This window comes from Aquarana catesbeiana, linkage group LG01, assembly GCF_042186555.1.
Source record: "Aquarana catesbeiana isolate 2022-GZ linkage group LG01, ASM4218655v1, whole genome shotgun sequence".
Classification (NCBI taxonomy): domain Eukaryota; kingdom Metazoa; phylum Chordata; class Amphibia; order Anura; family Ranidae; genus Aquarana; species Aquarana catesbeiana.
This window is the reverse complement of record NC_133324.1, coordinates 865580319-865603365: the sequence shown is the minus strand read 5'-3', so window position 1 is coordinate 865603365 and position 23047 is coordinate 865580319. Positions and strand designations below refer to the sequence as shown.

At 40.2% G+C, this 23047-nt stretch overlaps 1 protein-coding gene across 4 annotated transcripts in view; it reads right to left on the bottom strand.

The window, feature by feature from the left end:
- LCORL (ligand dependent nuclear receptor corepressor like) overlaps nucleotides 1-23047 on the bottom strand; it is a 162104-nt gene that overhangs the window by 83298 nt on the left and 55759 nt on the right. For all 4 annotated transcript variants that reach the window (XM_073609506.1, XM_073609516.1, XM_073609533.1 and 1 more), the window contains exon 2: nucleotides 5061-5126. In XM_073609506.1, coding sequence (XP_073465607.1) covers nucleotides 5061-5126 — 66 coding nt within the window. The remainder of the gene's footprint in view (nucleotides 1-5060; nucleotides 5127-23047) is intronic.

Here is a 23047-nt window from a genome sequence, read left to right as displayed (position 1 = left end):
AAATTTGCTGCCTCTGACTGCTAGCCTCATGATTTGAGGTCACTGCTGTGCAGCTTAATCGTCTCCAAGCTGAAAAAAGCTGTACCTGATGACCTCCAGACATTTCCCTGCTTCTGGTTCACCCATTCTGTTGATCTATGCTTTCTGAACCTCTCCTACTGCTTCTGGATTATTCCCCACATTGGTCATTAGACTGCTCTGACATGAAGAAGCACAACCCTGACCCCAACATGATGCCGGCCTCCACAGACAGTGCAAGACACGGAGAAAGCAAAACAAAACAAGACAAGTAATGCAAGTAATAAAAGTTAACCGCTTCCCGACCAGCCGCCGTTGTGCTGCAGCAGGTTGGCTCCACTGGGCAATAAAAACGTTACCTTACGTCGGTTTGCCTTTTGACCACTAGGGGGCACCGCCGGGCATCCGCGATCGCTCCACACAGACAGAATGGAGATCTGTCAATGTAAACAGACAGATCTCCGTGCTGTCAGGGGTGAGGAGAGCGATTTGTTGTTCATACCAAGTATGAACAGCGATAGGTCTCCTCACTCAGGCAGTTCCATCCACCAGTTAGAATCACTCCCTAGGACACACAATTAACCCCTTGATCGCCCCTACTGTTAACCCCTTCCCTGCCAGTGACATTTACACCGTAATCAGTGCATTTTTATAGAACTGGATCACTGTATCAATGCCAATGGTCCCAAAAATGTGCCAAAAGTGTCAGATCTGTCATAATGTCGCAGTCCCAATAAAAATCACTGCCATTATTAGTAAAAAAAATTAAAATGCCATAAAGCTTTTCCCCTAATTTGTAGATGCTATAACTTTTGCGCAAACCAACATACGTTTACTGCGATTTTTATTACCAAAAATATGTAGAAGAACACAGATCGGTCTAAACTGAGGAAAGAATAAGGGATATTTGGGGATATCCATTACAGCAAAAAAATACAAAAAGTGTTTTTTTTCTTCAAAATTGTTGATTTTTTTGTGTTTATAGCGCATATGGGGGGGGGCGTCAATTTTGTTTGGGTACAATGTCGAACGACCGTGTCAGTTAAAGTGACGCAGTGCCGTATCGCAAAAAATGGCCTGGTCATTGAGCAGCCAAATCAGCCAAAGTGGTTAAGCACTAATTTTACAATTCCGGTCCTCTTTAAGAGATTTGGCTTAGCAGGAACACAGACATCAAAAGCTAAAACTCAACTGTCACCTACCTGTAAAATCCTTTTCTTGGGGTACGGTACAGGCACCTTAAAATCTTAACTATGGCTATATGCTGTCACCGTCAGGTAAGGACACTGGCTAACAAAGTTGTTAGGACAGCCCATATAACACCTTTCAGCAATCCTTAGATTTTATTTTTAATAGCAGGCAATCAGGGGAAAAACACCAGGACAGAGACGTTGGGCTTTGTACGGTACTAAACTCCAAGACAATGATTTCACATGAAATTGAAAAAAAAAAAAATCTTGATTTCTTTATTGTACAGTACAGGACACAAGCTCCTTTGACCCCTTCCCGCCGACCGTACGCAGATATGCGTACTCGGCTTTCCGGGGTTATACCGCAGCTGCAGGCATCATCCCGGTACCGTTGTTTAGAGCAGGCGATCGGCTACCCGAGTATAACAACCGATGCGGCTAAAAGCCGCTCGGCTGTTATACCGGAGGAGCGGGAGGAGACATTCCCCCCGCCGCTCTTACCGGGCCTCCCGTGCGAACCTCTGCCCATCTTTACTTCTGAAACATTGACTCTCCAAGATGCTCTTTTTATACCCAATCAGGTTACTGACTTGTTGCCAATTAACCTAATTAGATGCAAATTTTTTTTTTTTAGCTTTGTTAGTACCACTTACTTTGCCAGCTTTTTGTTGCTCTGTCCCAACTTTGAGACGTGATGCTGCAATTTCAATTACCTAATTTTTTTCTTAAAATGGTACATTTACTCAGTTTAGACATTTAATAGGTTTCCTTTTATATAAACGTCACTAAAACATAAGTTTGAGATTTGCAAATCAATGCATTGTTTTTCTACATAGATTTTACATAGCGGCCCAATTTTTTTTTGTTATTGGGATCGTACGTAAAGGCTTAAACCTTAGTAACAACATGCCTAATCCAGCTAGAGACTGTGGAATTAGATTCAGCACAGTCCTTGCAAGAGCCCACAGCCACGCCTACATCTAAACAGAGAGATAGCTTTGGAGCAGACCAAAGAGAAGGAAGGCAAATGTCCCGATTAAGGGCCTTCACACTAAAGCCTTATATGTCTGAAACACAACAGCACTTTTAGCTGTGAATTTTACCCTGTGAATGAATAAAGAGCATTGTACAGCCTGTGGATGTGTGCTGGCTTTTGCATGAAGTCTATTGAACCCATCTGCATGCGGAATTAGGATCCATCTGGGTTCAGCATAAGGAGTCCCTTTTTTGCTTTTCCCTTTTTCAGAGAAATGAAGCTCGGGACCTCAAAACCATCTTGTCTTTATAAACAAGGAAGGCCACCAGTTCCAGGACCAAATTTGCTGGATGGTGAAAGGAACATTCAGAGTAGGCTCTGTAATGCTGAAAGAACCAAATTAAGATCATAAGGCGAAACAGGAGTATGCACAAGGAGAGCAATGTGAGCTACTATGTGAAGATAGGCCTTTTATATATAATTTTTAGTTAGTGGTCTCTGGAAAAAAAATTGGCCAGTGCCAAGACTTCACCCTCTAAAGGCACTCAAGAGCAAATGTTGAACCAGTAAAGGCTGGGAGAAAAACATGATATTTCCCACGTAATGTCATCTAGAGTGAAACTTGTGTGTCTCTTACATGTAAAGTAAGCCAAGTGCTATGATGGACCTAGTGGGAAGTTAATATTAGTTTTAAGCAGCGTCTCTCAACACTTGAGTTTTAATAGCCAACCAGTCAAAGCAAGTGATCGTAGAGCAGGATAGTAGACCTGTCCTGAAAATTGATCTAGACAGTCTGGAAGTGCCCACAGAGTATCTCCTAGTTGTCGGGAAATAATGGAGCACCAATATCGCAGGGCAAACAAGATCACCAGAATGCCCTTTATCTTGATCTGCCAAATCAGTCAAGGAAGGATCCTTAGCAGAGGGAAGGCATACAAGTTGAACAGACCCCACTGGGTCGCTAGTCCACTGCAGAGGCTTTGGATCTTGATCCAGGCCACAAACCTGTCCACCTGGCTTTTAAAGTGGGAGGTCAACAGATCTTTGTCCAGTGTTGGCAGATGTTCAAGAACACTGGGGTGAAGAGACCAATTTCCACGTGCTAGCGAGAGACAGTACGCCTGCCAGTTACCTACTCTGGGAATATGGACAGCAGACAAGACGGAGATGTGCCTTTTGGCCCAAGCCAGAATTAGGACCGCTTATAAAAAGGCACTGCAGCTTCTGGTGTCACCTTGATGGCTGATGTAAGAAATGTCTATGGAGAGGTCAGACTGAACCCTCAGTCATCCCCCTGAAGCTGAGCAGGTCAACATAGCAGGGATAGGCAAATGACCCCAAGTTCAAGAATGTCGATTGGAAGTCTGTACTCCCACTGCAACCATGTGCTTAGACTGTTTCCATCCCTAGTCATGAGAATCATCCAGGTTAAATGGGATAAAGAGCTTCTCTGATTGGATGGCAGGGCTGGTCAGCCACCAGGTCAGAGGCATTTTGGTCTTGGGACATGAGTCCATGCTGCAAATCCCTGAAGTGAAACTGGACAATCATCACTGCCTTCAATAAGGCCACCATGAGGCCCAGTACGTTTGTTCAAAATCAGACACAGTGTAAAAACATGAGTTTACCCTCCAAACGCTCATTCCCGGGGCAGAAACTACTGGGCATGGGCAGTTTACACCAAATAGTAAATTGCATCTAACCCAGACTTCTGTAGGTTAAAAATACATTTGAAGCACCAGTGTCTTTTTTGCTGCACATTGGCCAACAGAGCTGGGGCAAAGTGATCCTGAAATAGGTTATCCAGATATCTGATAAACTGGATTACCTGAAAATGCAGAAGCACCATGATCGGGGCAAGCATCTTGGTAAAAACCCAAAGACAAACTAAAAGGAAGAGCCACAAACTAATAGTGCTGCTTGCCCACCGCAAATCACAGGAGCCGCTAATGCTGGGGGAAATGGGGCCTTGTAAATATGCATCCTTGATGCCTATGGATACTAAAATTCCCCTTGTTGCAGTGATGCAATCACAGACCAGATAAAGTGCATCTGGAAGTTTGGGAAAAAGCAAAAAGGTGTTGAGAATCTTCAACGATGGACTGCCATTGGGCTTCAGAACCACTTCTCAGCAGGCACAAACCCTGAAACAGTTTCTCAGAAGGAACATTCTCAACCAGAACCATATATCTGGATGCATCACAGGCACTTTCCACTTTGTGGTAGGCCTCCTCCACTAAGGGGTACTCCTGTGCAAACCTTTTGCGAGATGTATACATTTTGTCTGGGCTTAGCCACTCGCACACAATCCCATATTGGAGACTTTGGGTCCAAAGGTGGCGATGGTTCTGACTCCCGGAGCAAACCTCACCCACCAACTGCCCATCCTCCTGAGAGGAGTTCTCAGACTGAGGATTCACTTTTCACTTCCTCCTCTTTCACCCCTCCTCACTGGAGAACTGTCTCAATGGACAAGTCAGACAATGACTTGGAGTATAATGAGCTATGATAATGAATATGAGACCAGAGCCATGCAAAACATGACCCCTTCAAGAAGTGTACAATTTTGCACCAATGAAGTTACTGCAAGGCAACACTGGAAACACTATACAATTAAACATGCATAGTATATTCTACTAATAAGGCAGTAACCCACGGCAGCTTTTTATAGTGAAATTATAAAACACAATTATTTCCGATTGACTGTTTAAGGTCATTGTACTGTTACTTTTATTTCCATGAGTACACTATGTAAAAGGAACATTTTAAAAAGAAAGAAACAAGTGATCAGTGCACCTTGCTCAAAATTATTTCTAGATGACAGATTTATGAATGAAAAAGGCAAAATAGTGTATAAAAAGAAGTTAATAAAATACCATCAAATAAACTGAGGTCTCTACGTAATCCTGGTCCATACAGCCCTTCTAGAATGCTCTCGAAACCTAGAAAATAAAAAATATAAATCAGATTTCAAATTCTAGAAATAGTCAGTATTTAACAGTACAATCAGTCATGTTTCATTTTTATTTGTAAAGCAAAAATTGGTTTAGCAAACTTTTCTCACGGTTAAAACATGAGCAAAAAAAAAAAAAAAAAAAAGTGATGCAATCCGTCACCAGCAATAAAGGAGTACCTCCTATAACAATTATCTGTTGATCCGGCCAGGTCTTCGTTCTTACAATGATCAGTTTTTATTCATATGGCTTAAAGTGGTTATAAACTAAGAAGGTTTTTTTACTTGAATGCATTTACTGCATTAAAGGTAAAAAAAAAAAAAAAAAAAAAAAAATACCGGTTTCCACTCCTCCTGCTGTCAGTTAAATCTTGTGAGGAGTGAGCGGGGACATAGCCCACTCCCACAGCACATAGCCTGCTGAGAGGGCACCTGCAGGGAAGGAGTAGCAGATAATGTCGGCGGGGGAATCCAGTGGAATACCACTGCACAGTGCAGTTAATTTTTTTTTTTTTGGTAAAATAAAAAAAGCCATTACAACCATTTAAACCCTTTTACCAAAAGAGGAAAAGAAAAAAAAAGTACCAACATGAGTTAGGGTTTTTAAAATTATTTTAATAACTAACCTGCTCTGTGCAGTCGTTTTGAGGCAGTCAATCAAGCTGTGTGCTGGAGATCCCTCACCTGTCACCTTTTTTCTCTAGGTGTCAGGAAAACTTGTCTGAAGTGATTTATGCCGATAGCAATGGAATGAAACAGCAGACAGAAATGACACGTGGGGGTTATTTACTAAAGACAAAGCCACTTCGCACTACAAGTGCAAACTACAAGTGCACTTGGAAGTGCAGTCGGTGTAGATCTGAGCAGGACATGCAAGGAAAATAAAACAGCATTTTAGCTTGAACATGATTGGATAATAAATTCAACAGAGCTTCCCCTTATTTCAAATCTAACCCTCAGATTTACAGCGACTGCACTTTCAAGTGTACTTTCAGTGCAATTTCAAGTGCACTTTGCACTTGTAGTGAAAAGTGGATTTGCCTTTCGTAAATAACCCCCTTAGTGCTCTTAATTGAAATATAAGTCAACACTATGGAGGGATAAGCTTTGTTCATAAATATATCAGATGTTTACAACCTTTCCTTCGCATATAAAATCTAGAGACTAAGTGGATGCGTTTCTCAGACCATTTAAATAATAAAAATTTGAATATATGGTAGGTAGCCAAACCTCTGGTTCTCCCTTCTCCAATACTCATACCAGGGCTTAATTTCCAACTTACAGCAAAGAGAGGATATTTGGAATCCAAGTTTATAAAATCTTCCTCTCCCCTTATATATAGTCATCCTTTCCTAAACAAAATCAGTAGATCTTTCCAGAAAATGTTGGTTTCCCCGCTGGCAAACAAAACCAAGCGACTACACACATTCCAGCACCTGCATGAAGGACATGCAAGGGTGTCATTAACTTAACACCCCCCATGCACTGAAAAACACAATGCGGTTTCCCGAACAAGAAGACACATAGTGCTAAAGTGCCATGCTGTTTCCATGCAGCCGCATTTCATAAAAGAAGCAGGGGTCTTATTTCTACAGAAGCCCATTCAAATGTATTCAAACCTAGCCTAATGTGAATTTAAAAGTCTACATTCCAACACGGGAAATGCATGACAATACATCAAGACCACACCTAACAGAAATTTGAAACTGTAATTTATAGGGGAAGTACAAAGCTTTAGGTTGGTATTTTAAGAGGAAAAAAAAAAAAAACACTTTACTAGCACACCGTTTCCCAGAAGAGCTAATAAACAACAAGAGGGTCACGCACAAACATGCTAAAAACAGTAGTGCTAAGTCCAAGAAAACCCAATTTTTATCCAGGATCAACCTGGAATCTGGGCTTAATCAAAAGCATGCCAACTCTAAAAAGGCTACTAAACCAAAAACACAAAAATTAAGAAAACATAAATTTGCTTCCATAAAATTAACCAACTTTATTATACAGATCTAGGAGATCTTAAAAATACTAAACTGTTTCCATTTATCCTAATAGCACCTAATATATTATTGGTGGAAGAATAATTGTACAATTTTGGAGCAGGTCAGTTCAGACTTGGGAGCAGCAGGTGCTTTTACTACATCATAAATTCTAGGATTTGTTTTCTTCAAAGTAATATGATTTTGAGTTACAAATATCTCACATCCTGGTTAAGAATTGCTCTGATCATACTTTACGAAAAATCACAAAAAATTCTATACAATCCTTTTTTCTAATAATCCATCAAAACCAGTCTCTTTTTTTTGTTTTTTTTGTTTGTATGAATGGGCATGAGTGAGGGGATGTGGGCGGGTAGGTAGGTTCTAAATATAGGTTCTACATCCTTGATTTAATAGTATGAAGACAAAGTGAAAAATAAATCTGAATAAGGTTCTGATAAAAAAATAATAGAATTGTTTTATCATTTGGATGTATATGTGTTTGATAAAGTGTTATTGAAAACGTTTTGATAAATAAAGATTGTAAAAAAACAAAAAAAAAAAAACAAACAGTCCTTTGCAAGTAAATATCAAAAAAGCTGCCCTGCAAAGCTTTTGGACCTACAGTGCATCCGGAAAGTATTCCTAGTACTTCACCTCTTCCACATGTTACAGCCTTATTCCAAAATGAATTAAATTAATTATTTTCCGCAAAACCCTTCAAACAAATACCCCATAATGACAACGTGAAAGAAGTTTGAAATCTTTGCAAGTTTTTTAAAAAACAAAAAAAATAAATAAAAAAATCCCATGTACAAGTATTCACAGCCTTTGCTCAATACTTTGTTGAAGCATCTTTGGCACCAATTACAGCCTCAAGTGTTTTTGAGTATGATGCTACAAGCTTGGCACACTTTTATGAGCAGTTTCTCCCATTCTTTTTTGCAGGACCTCTCAAGCTCCATCAGGTTGGATGGGGAGCGTCGGAGCACAGCCATTTTCAGATCTGTCCAGAGATGTTTAAATCGGGTTCAAGTCTGGGCTCTGGCAGAGTTGTCCTGTAGCTACTCCTTTGTTATCTTGGCTGTGTGCTTAGGGTAATTGTCCTGTTGGAAGATGAACCTTTGCCCCAGTCTGAGGTCCAGAGCGCTCTGGAGCAGATTTTCATCAAGGATGTCTCTGTACATTGCTGCATTCATCTTCCCCTCAAACCAGACTAGTCTCCCAGTTCCTGTCGCTGAAAAACATCCCCACAGCATGATGCTGCCACCACCATGCTTCACTCTAGGGATGGTATTGGCCAGGTGATGAGCAGTTCCTGGTTTCCTCCAGACACGATACTTGCCATCTAGGCCAAAAGGGTTCAATCTTTGTTTCATCAGACCGGAGAATTTGGTTTCTCATGGTCTGAGAGTCTTTCAGGTGTATTTTGGCAAACTCCAGACGGGCTGTCATGTGCCTTTTACTGAGGAGTGGCTTCCGTCTGGCCACTCTACCATACAGGCCTGATTGGTGGAGTGCTGCAGAGATGGTTGTTCTTCTGAAAGGTTCTCCTCTCTCCAAAGAGAAATGCTGGAGCTCTGCAAGAGTGACCATCGGGTTCTTGGTCACATCCTTAAGGCCCTTCTCCCCTGATCGCTCAGTTTGGCCGGGCAGCCCACTCTAGGAAACGTCCTGGTAGTTCCAAAGTTCTTCCATTTACAGATGATGGAGGCCACTGTGCTCATTGGGACCTTCAATGCTGCAGACATTTTTCTGTACCCTTCCCCATCTGTGCCTCGATACAATCCTGTCTCGGAGATCTACAGACAATTCTTTAGATCTCATGACTTGGTTTGGGCTCTGACATGCACTGTTAACTGTGGGACCTTATATAGACAGGGGTGTGCCTTTCCAAATCATGTCCAATCAACTGACTTTACCACAGGTGGATACCAATCAAGTTTTTTTTTTTTTTTTTTTTTTTTTTTTTTTTTTTTTACACATTTTCAAAGATTATAAAAACAAACTTTTTTTACGTTGTCATTATGGGGTATTGTTTGTAGAATTTGAGGAAAAATACATGAATTTAATCCATTTTGGTATAAGGCTGCAACAATGTGAAAAAAAAGTGAAGCACTAGGAATCCTTTCCAGATGCACTTTAAATATACAATTGAGATCAAGCCAATTCCTGATGAATGCTCCTGAGAGCCCAGAGCAGATTGGACTGCAGTATCTGGGCTCAGACAGACGCTCTCACAATAAAAGGAGTGCTCCCACCATAAAGGTCAAATCTAAAATATTGGGACAGGTGTGTTAAACCTGCGGCCCAAGACGGCTATGGGTGCGGGCCAACACAAAATCGTAGACTTGCATAAAAATGTTGATTTTTTTTGTAAAAATGCATTTACACTTAGCGAGCACATGCGGCTGAAGAAAAATATGACAGTGTCTCTTTACTGGACTTCTACGTTTCATCTTCCCAAAAGAAAAAAATCTTCACAATCACACCTTATTCGTGTCATCAGTTTTTGGCAGCACCTATATTTGTGAGTAACTATTTTCAAGCACACAAAAGACAAAATTAGAAAACCAAAATATCTGATGAATTTATTTATGAATTTATTGAGACTCCCTACTACATCCATCTAGATATTGATGTGTTAGTTTATCAAAAACCATGTCAAATATTGCACTCGTTTTAGAACAAAAAATGACAACAAAAAAAACCATTAAAAGGCCAAGGTCGCCTTTTGTAACATGTTACACCCATATTTAGGGTGCAACAAGTCACACCCCGTTGTGACAGGGAGCGGTGGGGGGGGGGGGGGGGGGGGATATTTTATTCTACCAAACTTTTTTTTTTTTTTTTTTTTTTTTTTTTTACATAATATTACCGCTATATACTTTTTGTCTCCCTGATGAAGAGGACTTTTCCAACTTACAAAGCAGGTTGTTAAAAATGTGCATTTTATTTATTGATTGATATTTATTGGGAGCGTGAAAAGCATTGCACCCTTGATCAGCAGATCATGGGTACAATGCCAGGGCTCTTGCAAGGGCTCTGTGTAAGCTTCCTGGCCATACATTGTGCGGCCAAGCAGCTACACATTAACAAGAAGCATCAATGAACTACCACAGCACTCAACAGCACCGTGGTAGTTAATTGAGATCCCCCCCCCCCCCTGTCAGAAACTGCAAAGAACATGGCCACACGGGGCTCCGCCCGCTCAGCCACGTCATTCATTGAGTTCTGTGAATGGAAAACTACAAGATCCTGCAGCGTTTGCAGCTGTTGGCTTGGAGATCTCAATTAACTACCACGGTGCTGTTGAGTGCTGTGGTAGTTCATTGATGCTTCTTGTTAATGTGTAGCTGCTTGGCCGCACAATGTATGGCCAGGAAGCTTACACAGAGCCCTTGCAAGAGCCCTGGCATTGTACCCATGATCTGCTGATCAAGGGTGCAATGCTTTTCACGCTCCCAATAAATATCAATCAATAAATAAAATGCACATTTTTAACAACCTGCTTTGTAAGTTGGAAAAGTCCTCTTCATCAGGGAGACAAAAAGTATATAGCGGTAATATTATGTAAAAAAAAAAAAAAAAAAAAAAAAAAAAAGTTTGGTAGAATAAAATAGATATTTGTTAAAAAAAAAAAAATCAATATAGAAAATAGCATAGAATACAATCATAACAGAATAATGAGCACATTTATATATGTATTTGTTAAATGCAGCAAGAAAAAAGTCAGGTCACCAGCCCGGATTTACTTTCTAGCAGGAAATACAAATCCTTTGAAATAAAAAAGGTATGATATCTATATTTCAGCTGTATATTTAGCCATTTGTTTTAAAGTTATTTTAAACCTTTAATTTTTTTTTTTTTTAAACCACCTTCCAGCCAGCCTATTGTAAAATGATATCTGAGCAGAAGCACTATCCCGGGAGGATGTCAAATGACACGCCCTAGGGGGTACACAGCAGCACAATCTGTGACCTGCTATGTTCATAGGGCACAGCAGAAGGCCGATAATTGTACTGGGCCGACCATGGTACCATGTGATTGCTGGGAGCAAGCACATATGAATAGTACACAATGACTTGTCATTCATAGCCATTTATGTGTACTATTGTGATCTCTAATTGGTCACAGGGATCACAATGGTATAGGGGCCAATCATAGCACCTGTACCATGGTGGTCAATCACAACTATCATAATAGTGCACAATGGCACATGAACTGGATGCCATTCACCAAAAAATAACAGATTAGATCATTTTTGTAATAAGCAACCATTTTTTTTTTTTTTTTTTTAAACTAGGTAATTTGGGGGGTATTTGTACTGTCCAAGCATTTTAGGGCCTCAAAAAATGTGATAGGCTTTCACACACACTAATATACACTGATTGTGGTTATTTTAGCAAAGAAATGTAGCACATGGTACTGAGTGGCATTCATAGTGCAACAACGCTGAAAGCTGAAAATTGACCTGGGCTGGAAGGGGGTGAAAATGTCTGGTATTGAAGAGGTTAAAAACATCATGTTATACTTGCCTGAAAACCATTGCACAGAGCAGCCCCGATCCTTTTCTGGGGTCCTCTGCCAGCACTCCTGGCTCATTGTGCCTTCCAAGTACCCCCCTAGAAAGCCTCTTGCTGGGGAGGCAGAAGGGGTACTTATGCAGTCTTGCTCCCAAGCCCGGCTGGCTGTGTCCACAGACACAGACAGTGGTGCTTTGCCCCACCCCCTTATCACAGGATTTGATTGACAGCAGCAGGAGCCAATGGCTCCCACTTATCAATCTGCCTAGGGAGGGAACGAGGAGGGAACGAGGAGGGAACGAGGAGGGAACGAGGAGGGAACGAGGAGGGAACGAGGAGGGAACGAGGAGGGAACGAGGAGGGAACGAGGAGGGAACGAGGAGGGAACGAGGAGGGAACGAGGAGGGAACGAGGAGGGAACGAGGAGGGAACGAGGAGGGAACGGCTGCTCTCGGGCACAGTGTTGGATCGAAATCAGGCTCAAGTAGGTAAAAATTGGAGCTCCTGGGCATCCTTGACAGAAGGTTTTTTTTACTTTAACGCATTAGCGTAAGAAATCTTGAGGTTTTAGAACCACTTGAAGTTCAACTTTAACTTACATCACTGCAGAAATTGGAAAACTATGAATTACCGCATTGTGCACAGCCATGGCACTTTGTAACAATACACCCCAATATAAAGCTAGGATTTAGAAAAAAAACAAAACAAAAACAAACAAAAAAAAAAAAAAAAAAAAACACAAAAGGTTTATAACCACCTGCATGCCTACAAAATATTAGCTAAAGTATGCCTGCACATAGTAAATTCAGATATGGATATCTCTGCAAGACACCAAACTCTTATTTCAATGGAATTTACGGATACCGAACAATTCTAATAAATAGTATACTTAGACAGCTATACAAAACAGGCTCAAACACTAACAATACAGAAGATTTACATGTGCAACTAAAATTACAATGAACAGGAAATGGAACGCTAGATCCTTGAGAGATATACATTTGATTATATGTACTGCTCCATTAAACCTGTAAGCAACTGACCACTTATCACTCGTGTTTCCATAGGAACTGATGAATAATGTATATGACACAAATACCGTTTCCATGGAATCAAGAAATTTCTTAATACCTACATACATATACTAGGTAAAAATTACCTTGTGTCAATTTATGAAATTTAATCCAAGAGAGAATAGGAGATTTGGGGAAATCTTCATGTTATAGTTGCAGAGAATTATCCTTCAAACTACACAATTTCAGAAAGTACTGCGACAACAAACGGGCTAAAATGTAAACCAAAAAACTGGGGTACATCCAGATAAAAAAAAAAAAAAAAAAAACAAACACACATATACACACAAAATGTTCATAAGCTGTAAAATAATAAATGATTACATCAGCTTACGTTAAATCCTGCCATGTACAAAATGCCTGTAAGAGTATGGATAAGAAAAATTACGACCAAAAAGGACACAGCTTTCCGTCATGAAATCATTCAATCTCTCTCTCTCGGACCGTATGTCCGTTTTTCATCCATCCATTTTCAGATGAAAACCGGACATACATGTATCCCTATGGGATAGCGGATGTGAGCGAATGAACATCTGCTGACATCAGTCTCCGCTATGCTCAGTTTCTGATGACGGAGGAAACCCCTACTTCTCCATCCCTCTGCGGATCGGATGAAAACGGACTCTACAATCAGTCTTCATCCGATCCCCCATAGAGGAGAGCGGCGCTCTGACAGGTCGGTCCCTGCACAGTGTGCCTAGACGGACCTGTCATCCGCCTGCTCAGCGGGGATTGACGGAGCGATCCCCCGATGAGCAAAGCGGAGTCCGTACATGGACACGTCCATGTGAAAGGGCCCTTATGCTGCTAACTTAATAAATATGATATACTTTCCCATTTTACACTTGAGTTATTTTGCAGGCCTAGTCATATGATGTCATACATCTCAGAAGTCTTCAGGAGGGGTGGAGGGGTTTTCTCAGCTAAGCCCTTCTGCCTGCACTAAGGCAGATGGATTCCACAAAGTAAATGCTACGTGAATCATCTGCCCCTACTCAAGATGGCCACGACAGAAGTGATTTCTCCACGCATAGAGCATAAGCATAGAGACATGGATGAGTAAAGGAGTTAAAATTTCAAGTGGTTATACCGGGATGATGCCGGCATCATCCCAGTAAGAGCGGATGGTCAGCTCTCTTGTAAAAGCAATCTTAGTGGTCAACTAGCTGCTAGACGGCGAAAAAAGTCCCATTGCTCACATGTGAGACGGTGTAGGTAATCCCAAGGATGAGTAGGGTGCACACCCCGCCACTGCACCAGTCACATGTTAAATACAAAATCAGGAAAGCTGGACTCCCACACAACTAATCATATCCAAATCTTTATTGAAAGCCATAAAAAAAAAAAAAAAAAAAAAAAAAAAAAAGAAGTACAGGATGGGTATAGCTGGGGATGAGAAGGAACGAGGTTGACACGTTTCACGCAATTTTCGTGCTTTGTCAAAACCACCAAAAGCCACTGGACTGCTTTTACAAGCAGAAGGAAGGGAACGGAAGTCCACCCCCCCACAACTATGTTATACAGTGGAACTACGAATTGCGGTTAACGAGCGTTTCCAGATACAAGCCATTTTTTAAAAATCCTGACTGTTTGCGAGTGTTGTCTCACAAAATGAGCAGGATTCAAGCCTCTGCAGTATCGCATTTGGCCAGAGGTCCAGTGGTCACTGGTTACACTCTGTTCGGAAACACTCAGAAATACTCCGTTCCCGAGCCCTTCCAAGTGCATCCGAGCGATCTCCAAATATTTCCGATGCCCCACCACCTCTGGTCACATGCGGTATTGCATGCAATAGAAGTCAATGTGGAACGAATTATCTTTGTTTCCATTGACGTCTATGGGGAAACTCGCTTTGATATGCGAGTGCTTTGGATTACAAGCATTCTCCTGGAATGGATTATGCTCGTAATCCAAGGCTTCCACTGTGGTAACCAAGAAGCAGTGACATTGCATCACATCTAGTTTTTTTCCTAACACAGTAGAGAATAAAATGGCGTTCATTGCAATACTTTTTGTCACACCGTATTTGCGCAGTCGTCTTACAAGCGCACTTTTTTGGGAAAAAAGTCACTTTTTTTAATTAAAAAATAAAACCGTAAAGTCAGCCCAATTTTTTTTTATATTGTGAAAGATAATGTTATGCCGAGTAAATTGATACTCAACATGTCACGCTTCAAAATTGCGCTCACAGAATGGCGTCAAACTTTTACCCTTAAAAATCTCCATAGGCGACGGTTAAAAAAAAAAAATTCTACAGGTTGCATGTTTTGAGTTACAGAGGAGGTCTAGGGCTAGAATTATTGCTCTCGCGCTAACGATTGCGGCAATAGCTCACATGTGTGGTTTGACCACCGTTTTTATATGCAGGCGCTACTCACGTATGCGTTCGCTTCTGTGCGCGAGCTTGTCGGGACGGGGCGCTTTAAAAAATTTTTTTTTTTTTTTATTTTACTTGCTTTTATTTTTTCAGTTTAAAAAATTGGGTCACTTTTATTGAGGTTATTGATGTTATTTGAAAAAAAGCATGACAGGTCCTCTTAAATATGAGATCTGGGGTCAAAAAGACCTCAGATCTCATATTTGGATTTAAATGCAATAAAAAAAAAAAAATAAATAAATAAAAATTTGTCATTTGAAAAAAAATAACAGAAAAATGGCCCTTTAAGACATATGGGTGGAAGTGACTTTTTGACGTCGCTTCCACCCTGCTATAGTATGGAGACGGGTGGGGGCTCTTCCCCTCACTCGTCTCCATACCCAGCCACGGACGGTTGCCTCCGGTAAGCGGCGGAGGGAGCAGGAGAGCCCCTCTCCCGCCGTCGATAATGGTGACCTCGCGGCAAATCCGCCGCAGAGACCATTATTGTAAACAGGAGCACCAGCTCTAAAGATGGATACCTCGGTTGTGGCAGCAGCTGGTGCCGTTACCGAGATATCCATCTTTAAACTGCCGACGTATATGTACAGGAGCCGGTCAGCAAGTGGTTAACTTATGCCCTTTGGAAGGCTTCCTTGGAATCTGTGCTGTGTTTGTTCAGGAATCATTTTAGATTCCACCAGAAATTATAAGAAATATACACAGGCCTTAGCAAACTCAGCTCCAATACTATGGAGTTGGTTTACTAAAGGCAAAAAAGACTGTTCACTTTGAAAGGGAAATATACCAAGAGTTTGGTGAACAAGGTAAAGCTCTGCCAACTTCCATTATCCATTCATGTGCGAGCAAAAAAAACAGTTTTTTTTCTTTCACGCAATTTGGTATTCTCTCTTTGCAAAGTGAAGATTCACCACATTCACTAAGCTTTAGGGAAAATCACCATGCACAGGGCAACTCCACCTTCAAAGTGAACAGCGTGTTTGCCTTTAGTAAATCAACTACCTATGAAAACTTAATATTTCTGTCTGTAACACTCCATCCCTGGATATTTAATAATAAAAAATAAAGATGTATTTGTCCAAACCTGTGGGATTCATTAGAATTCCCTTTTTAAACATTATAAAAATAAAAATACAGTTAAAAAAAACAACTATAAAATGAGTAGTATTATTAGAACTTACTAGTGGCCAGGGTAAAAATGATTAAAAAAAAAAAAAAAAAAAAAAAAAAGCTTTTGGGAGAAGAAAAAAAAAAAAAAAAAAAACCTACCTAAAAGATAGTTTTCTATTTAAGATACATTAATAATTTAGTTTATTCAGCATGAAATGGAGCTTAGTTATGTACAATGAAGCTGTATATTCTGCAATATATACATTTTTGGTAAACTCGTTCAATGAATCCAAGCTCTGCAAGCTGAGATAACATGCACTGCATTGATGCATTCACACAATTTCACAGTAACCATGAGATAAAACAAAAGTTCAAGAATATTCCTTTATCCCATTGTTTTGCAAAACTATACACTACAAACTGTATGATTGAATCGGTTCTGATATCGCTGTTTTACAAACCTGACAGCTTATTATTCTAAATGGGAAACCTTTTTGTTTGCAAATATTAATTTTAACTACCAGCAAGAATGAGTCCTTACATTTAAAGAGCACCCCTCATTTCAGATCCATCATGGCAGCGCCTGTTAGCGGGCATCCACTCACCTGCTGCTGCCACGTCCCTCACCTTGTTGTGTCACTACCACATCACCAACTGTCCCATTAGAGAGATTACAGTGTTCAATCAACTTTGGAGCAAAAAAACGCCGGAGCTCAAAAACGCACAAAAACACAGCATCGGCGTTTTTACAGCTCTAGCGCCGCGGAACGCACTGGTCCTGGGGTTTTTTACAGCTTAAAAACGCCCATGCCATTTGCAGCTCAAAAACGCCTAGGTGAGCATGAAGCCATAGACTAACAGACAGGAGTTTTTAAGCTGCAAAAAACGCTCAAAAAAGCAGCAGTAAAAATGTCCGTGTGTATGAGGCCTTAAAGTGAATGGGACTGTCGGGGAGTCAACAGCGGGTCAGAGGAGCTGCTGCAGGACAGAGGACAGTTGCTCTTTAAAAAATTATGATTTAAATCACCCCTTTTTATTAGTGATTTAAATCGACTTGATTTAAAAACAAATCCACCCTGCTATTGGCATTAAAGAGCTTCTGGAACCTTAAAGCCAGTGTTGGCATGCTCAACCTGTAACCCTCACGACCTCCAAAAAGATAAGCAGTGTAAAATCAATATAGATAATGTAATATATGGTCTGAAAATGAATATTGCGTCCAAACTAGAAAAACTGAAGGTGAACGGAGTTTGTAAATTTACTTGACATAAAATTTGGCAAGATGGCTTGAAGCCGAGTTCCACCCAAAAGTGAAACTTCCGCTTAGCCGATTGTTCCATCCCCCCACCCCCCGGTGCCACATTTTACACTTTTCGGGAGGGGGGGGGGGGCAGATGGGGGAGAGCGGGTACCCGTTTTTGACCTTGCCATGACGAGGTAGGTCAGAAGTTCGGCCCCCTCCTCCTCCCTCCCCTGTTGCTGGGCCAGTAAGAGCGCAGCGAGCATCACGCATGCACAGTAGTGTCACAGCAATGGCAGCACCCAATAGAATCATTGGCTGGGGTGCCAACATCGCTGGATTCCAGGACAGGTAAGTGTCCTAATATTGAAAGTCAGCATCTACAGTATGTGTAGCTGCTGACTTAATTTTTGAAGGGGGCGGAACTCCACTTTAAGCTGGACATAGACTAGTCCCTTTTTCTTATTTGGGCAGTGGGTTTAACAAAAAAAATACATACCGACCCAATTCCTCCATCTACACACTTGAGGTGGATGAGGGGAATCCTCCCCGCTAAGTCTTTGTCTATAGCCTACAGTGCTGACCAAGCAGCTAAAATCTGACAGGGCGGTTGAACAGAGATGGATTGGTAGATCGACTACTGTTCAACCACAGTGGCCATACATGGATCAAAATTCAGTCCCCGCTGAACTTCAATCTACTTTAGCCCTCATTCACACAGGCCTCCTACTTATGTTTATTAAAACACGGGAAAATTTGATCAATGTCTCCTGCATTTAAATGTGTACACATATCTAATCTGCCCTTGGATGAACAGATTCATTTGTCAGCTAACAGTCCTAGACATGGAAAACCACAACGTGCATACGATTAATGTCCCATCATTCAAAAACATTTAAACACCTTTGTGTCTGCATATGCACGTTTTTTTTTTTGTTGTTTTTGCGCATGTTTAAAAGTTTTTCATGCACAGATATTAATGTCTATGGGGCAAAAAAGTATTGATGCGCAAAAAACAAACAACAAACAAACACACACACACACACACACGTAGTATTTTGCCCCGACACACTTTTGTAAAAAGTTTTTATAGGATAGAATGGCAATCCCCTTGTCATGCATTAGGTGGGCCATATTGTGCTAATCCAGTATGTGGAATAAAAAAAAAAGCACTGTGTTTAGCTGTAAACCTGACACCTGTGTATATACAATTTCATTTTAAACTACACAGCTAATTTGTGCTTAACACTACTAGAGAAGATCCCAAACAGGCACATAAAGGGCATTTATGGACCCTTCGAGAAAACTATACACACATATATACACACACACACACACACACATATTTTTAACACACACAGAATATTTTATATGATTTCTTGTAACCGAGTTGCTGTATGCACTTTATGAACTGTAGCTGCTGGATTAATTTATAAGAGCAGATAGAGCGCGCTAGATACTGTTACATATGAAATAGAAAATCCATTGTCCCCATTGAGCGTCTGTCGTAACATTTTATGCAGGATCTGCAACTAGATTTTACCTGCTGGAAATTATTCCGTTTTTGTAGCGATTGTTCATTCTGCCAAGTGCTTCAAACAGCAGGATAGGGACTTCTGATATTTGCCAGGAGGTAGTGGGGCCCTCTTCACGGAGGAGAGGGGATCCAATAATACAGAGGCGTCCCAATTTTCTTAGATATCACCTTTAATATCTTTATAATTAATGTAGACTTTCGGCAAAATGAATTTTAAAAAAAGGTAAATGTAACTTTAATGCTTCTCAAAACTGACAAATTAAAGTCACTGTTGTGACATACAAATTCAACATCAGTTAATTTCACTTAAATATTTTTACAAATTGGTGAATTCAAATCATACAGAGTCAATTAAAGCACTCTTCAAGGTATGCAATAATTAACTAACGTGAAATTAATAGCATGCTGGGAATGGAAGTGGGAAAGAATTTCCTCCTTGAACAAGCTTATGATTGCCAAATAGCGTTTTACATTTTTCTGCTGATAAAGTGCTAACCTAGGGACCCTTTGGGTTTAACCTAGCCTTATTCTCTAGCTACATTAAAAAATTAAAGCAAAACAAATCAACCAAAAAAAAGTAATTTAAATATTTTTAGAACCATATGTAATTGCCAAATCACGCAGTCACCCAATTTCTCCTGAAGACAAGGAAAAGCCAGTCTAAATGCTCATCCTTTCAATTACATGGCAAAAGCCGAGGCTCTTTAGAAAGGTGGCAAGCACTGAAATGAACCTGAATTAGAATTTTCTTCAGAACAGCCAAGTATTTTAGCTGTTCAGTTACGCTTTTACCCAATAACATTACCCAAATACCCTAAATAGAGAAATCAGCTCCAGATAATGGGTTGAAGTTTGAGTCTCAAGCATATTCCTTTTATTGGCTGAACTAGATGGACTTGTGCCTTTTTTTCAACCAGGCCAACTATGTACAGTACTATATAAAAAGCACAAAAAAAAATTCAATTGAGCATATACAAATGCTTAATCCACTATAGATTACTTTCAAAGAGAATACATTTCATAAAACCCATTTTAAAAAAAAATGAAAACCACATGGAACTAAAGTGAACAGGCTCTAGTTATTGCAGAAGAACATGCTAGGTTTCTTCTGCAAATAAAAAAAAACAAACTTACTTGCCTGCCTTCAGTACATGGCGCAGCTTGGTTTACATGCTTAGCGTGGTGTCTTGGTGGCGAGAGGAATGATCTTCTGCAAATGTGCAGGAGTTCTGTTATCCAGCATCAGCAAGTCAAGGTGGACAAAGTACCAGAAGATGCCAACAAGGGACCTCACAGACTTTACAATATAAAAAAACAGTGTAGCGCTGGATTATGAGAAAAAGCGCATATAATGATGTATGCGAATATACTAAAACCCGTGAATTAAAGAAGGCTGTATGTCACTATTCCAAAGTGATCAAACACACATGCGTAAAGATCATACGTGACTCTAAAAAGTGTTCAAATAAACCTATATGTGTTTAAGAACAGTGAATAATGTGAACATATACGTGTATATGATGTGAATAAATTACGTGAACTAGATATCAACGTAAACAACAAAGGTCAATACCGTTATGATTGGGAGTGTATAATTAAGAAAATATGTCAACCACTTGACGTTGATTATTCCAAAAAACCTTATAATGCTTAACAATATTATAATTATTAGTTAAATAAACACAAAAGAATCATATGCTAAAAACAAAAAATAAAAATAAAAAATTCCCAGAGATAGTGAAAAATAAATAAAGGAGTGGAAAAATTAGAGCCACCCAAAAAGTTCATATACTGCAAAATAGGTGTAGAGTCCCAAACTTGATAAAATTTTAGCATATATTTCAATTCAGTGTTCCACTGCAACTGTAGCCCACCACCAAGAGAATAAGGCTGGAGGCTTACCAGACAGCCTGCGACCACCCTTACTCAGGGGGGTCTAAACAGGCTCAGTAGAGATGTATGGGTCCAGTAGATATCTCCTAGAAGGGCTCCATAGGCTTTACACAGGAAGATATTGCTTGTGGTCACCGGATACTTTCCAGAGGTGTTCCTCGCATGGCAAATCGAGGGGTTCCAGGCAAAGTACAGCAGTAATTATCAGCAGGTGCCCCAAAAAGAAAAAGAGGACTCCGATAGTGCAGACCAATCTTACGGGACATGCAGCACCCCCGGGCGGGGTGGTGGGTGCAGGGCGCCCTGCACTATCGGAGTCCTCTTTCTTTTTGGGGCACCTGCTGATAATTACTGCTGTACTTTGCCTGGAACCCCTCGATTTGCCATGCGAGGAACACCTCTGGAAAGCATCCGGTGACCACAAGCAATATCTTCCTGTGTAAAGCCTATGGAGCCCTTCTAGGAGATATCTACTGGACCCATACATCTCTACTGAGCCTGTTTAGACCCCCCTGAATAAGGGTGGTCGCAGGCTGTCTGGTAAGCCTCCAGCCTTATTCTCTTGGTGGTGGGCTACAGTTGCAGTGGAACACTGAATTGAAATATATGCTGAAATTTTATCAAGTTTGGGACTCTACACCTATTTTGCAGTATATGAACTTTTTGGGTGGTTCTAATTTTTCCACTCCTTTATTTATTTTTCACTATCTCTGGGAATTTTTTATTTTTATTTTTTGTTTTTAGCATATGATTCTTTTGTGTTTATTTAACTAATAATTATAATATTGTTAAGCATTATAAGGTTTTTTGGAATAATCAACGTCAAGTGGTTGACATATTTTCTTAATTATACACTGCCAATCATAACGGTATTGACCTTTGTTGTTTACGTTGATATCTAGTTCACGTAATTTATTCACATCATATACACGTATATGTTCACATTATTCACTGTTCTTAAACACATATAGGTTTATTTGAACACTTTTTAGAGTCACGTATGATCTTTACGCATGTGTGTTTGATCACTTTGGAATAGTGACATACAGCCTTCTTTAATTCACGGGTTTTAGTATATTCGCATACATCATTATATGCGCTTTTTCTCATAATCCAGCGCTACACTGTTTTTTTATATTGTTTAGTTTGTATGCCCCTGTATTTGGGTTATTGTGTTTTAGCTGCAGGATTTCTTTCACGGTTTTTTATCATTAGTTCTCATATTTATATTGAACACCGAGCGCAATTTCTTTTCCCCCCATTTTTACCTCACAGACTTTGTAGAGGAGTTTGCTTGAATACACGGTAGTTCCGCTTCAAGTAAAAAAATGTATATATATATATATATATATATATATATATATATATATATATATATATATATATATATATATATTATATATATATATATATATATATATATATACACATACACACACATACATACACATACATACATACATACATACATACACACACACACACATACACACACTAAGTTTCCGTATGGGAAGCTCCAGAGTGTGTATTCTGAACAGAGAAAGGTGTGTTTTAAGTTAGAATAGAACTCTAGGCAAAACTTCTTTTCACTTTGGATAGGGCAGGGGACAATTATAAATCAGATTTTTTTTTTTCGCCATCTGTATCCCATTGTGGAGTTTTCCATTCACTTCTTGTCTCATAGCCAATAAGGAAGCGAGAGGAAATCCCTGCAAATTAAGGCAAATTCCTCAGGGACTCCCAGGTCACCAGAACCAATATCCCCTGGAAGATTTCCCCTCTATTACTCTTCTGGGGACAACCCAAAATTTGGGATTTTCTTTTACTTTCAATGATGGTAAACGGGACAAATAGAGAGGGGGAATAACCTTAATGGGGGCACAGAAAGCAGTAAAAACTGACAAGTGTTCTAATGTTCCCTCTGCATTGGATCCAAAACTAAGAAAAAAGTTTTGACTTTAGTTATACTTTAAGTTTCCTCTGGGTATAGTTGTAGTTTAAAGATTCCAAAAAGTGTCTTGGGTGGGACAGAACCTTCAATCCTATGTCCGGCTTTTGCTGGATGTCTACAGACTGTGTGAGTACACAGGTGTGCATGGTCATAAGCCAAACCTGAGGATAGCTCAGAGCTCCCATTTTGCAAACAGGGCTGCACCAAGAGTTGGGGGGGACCGGTCC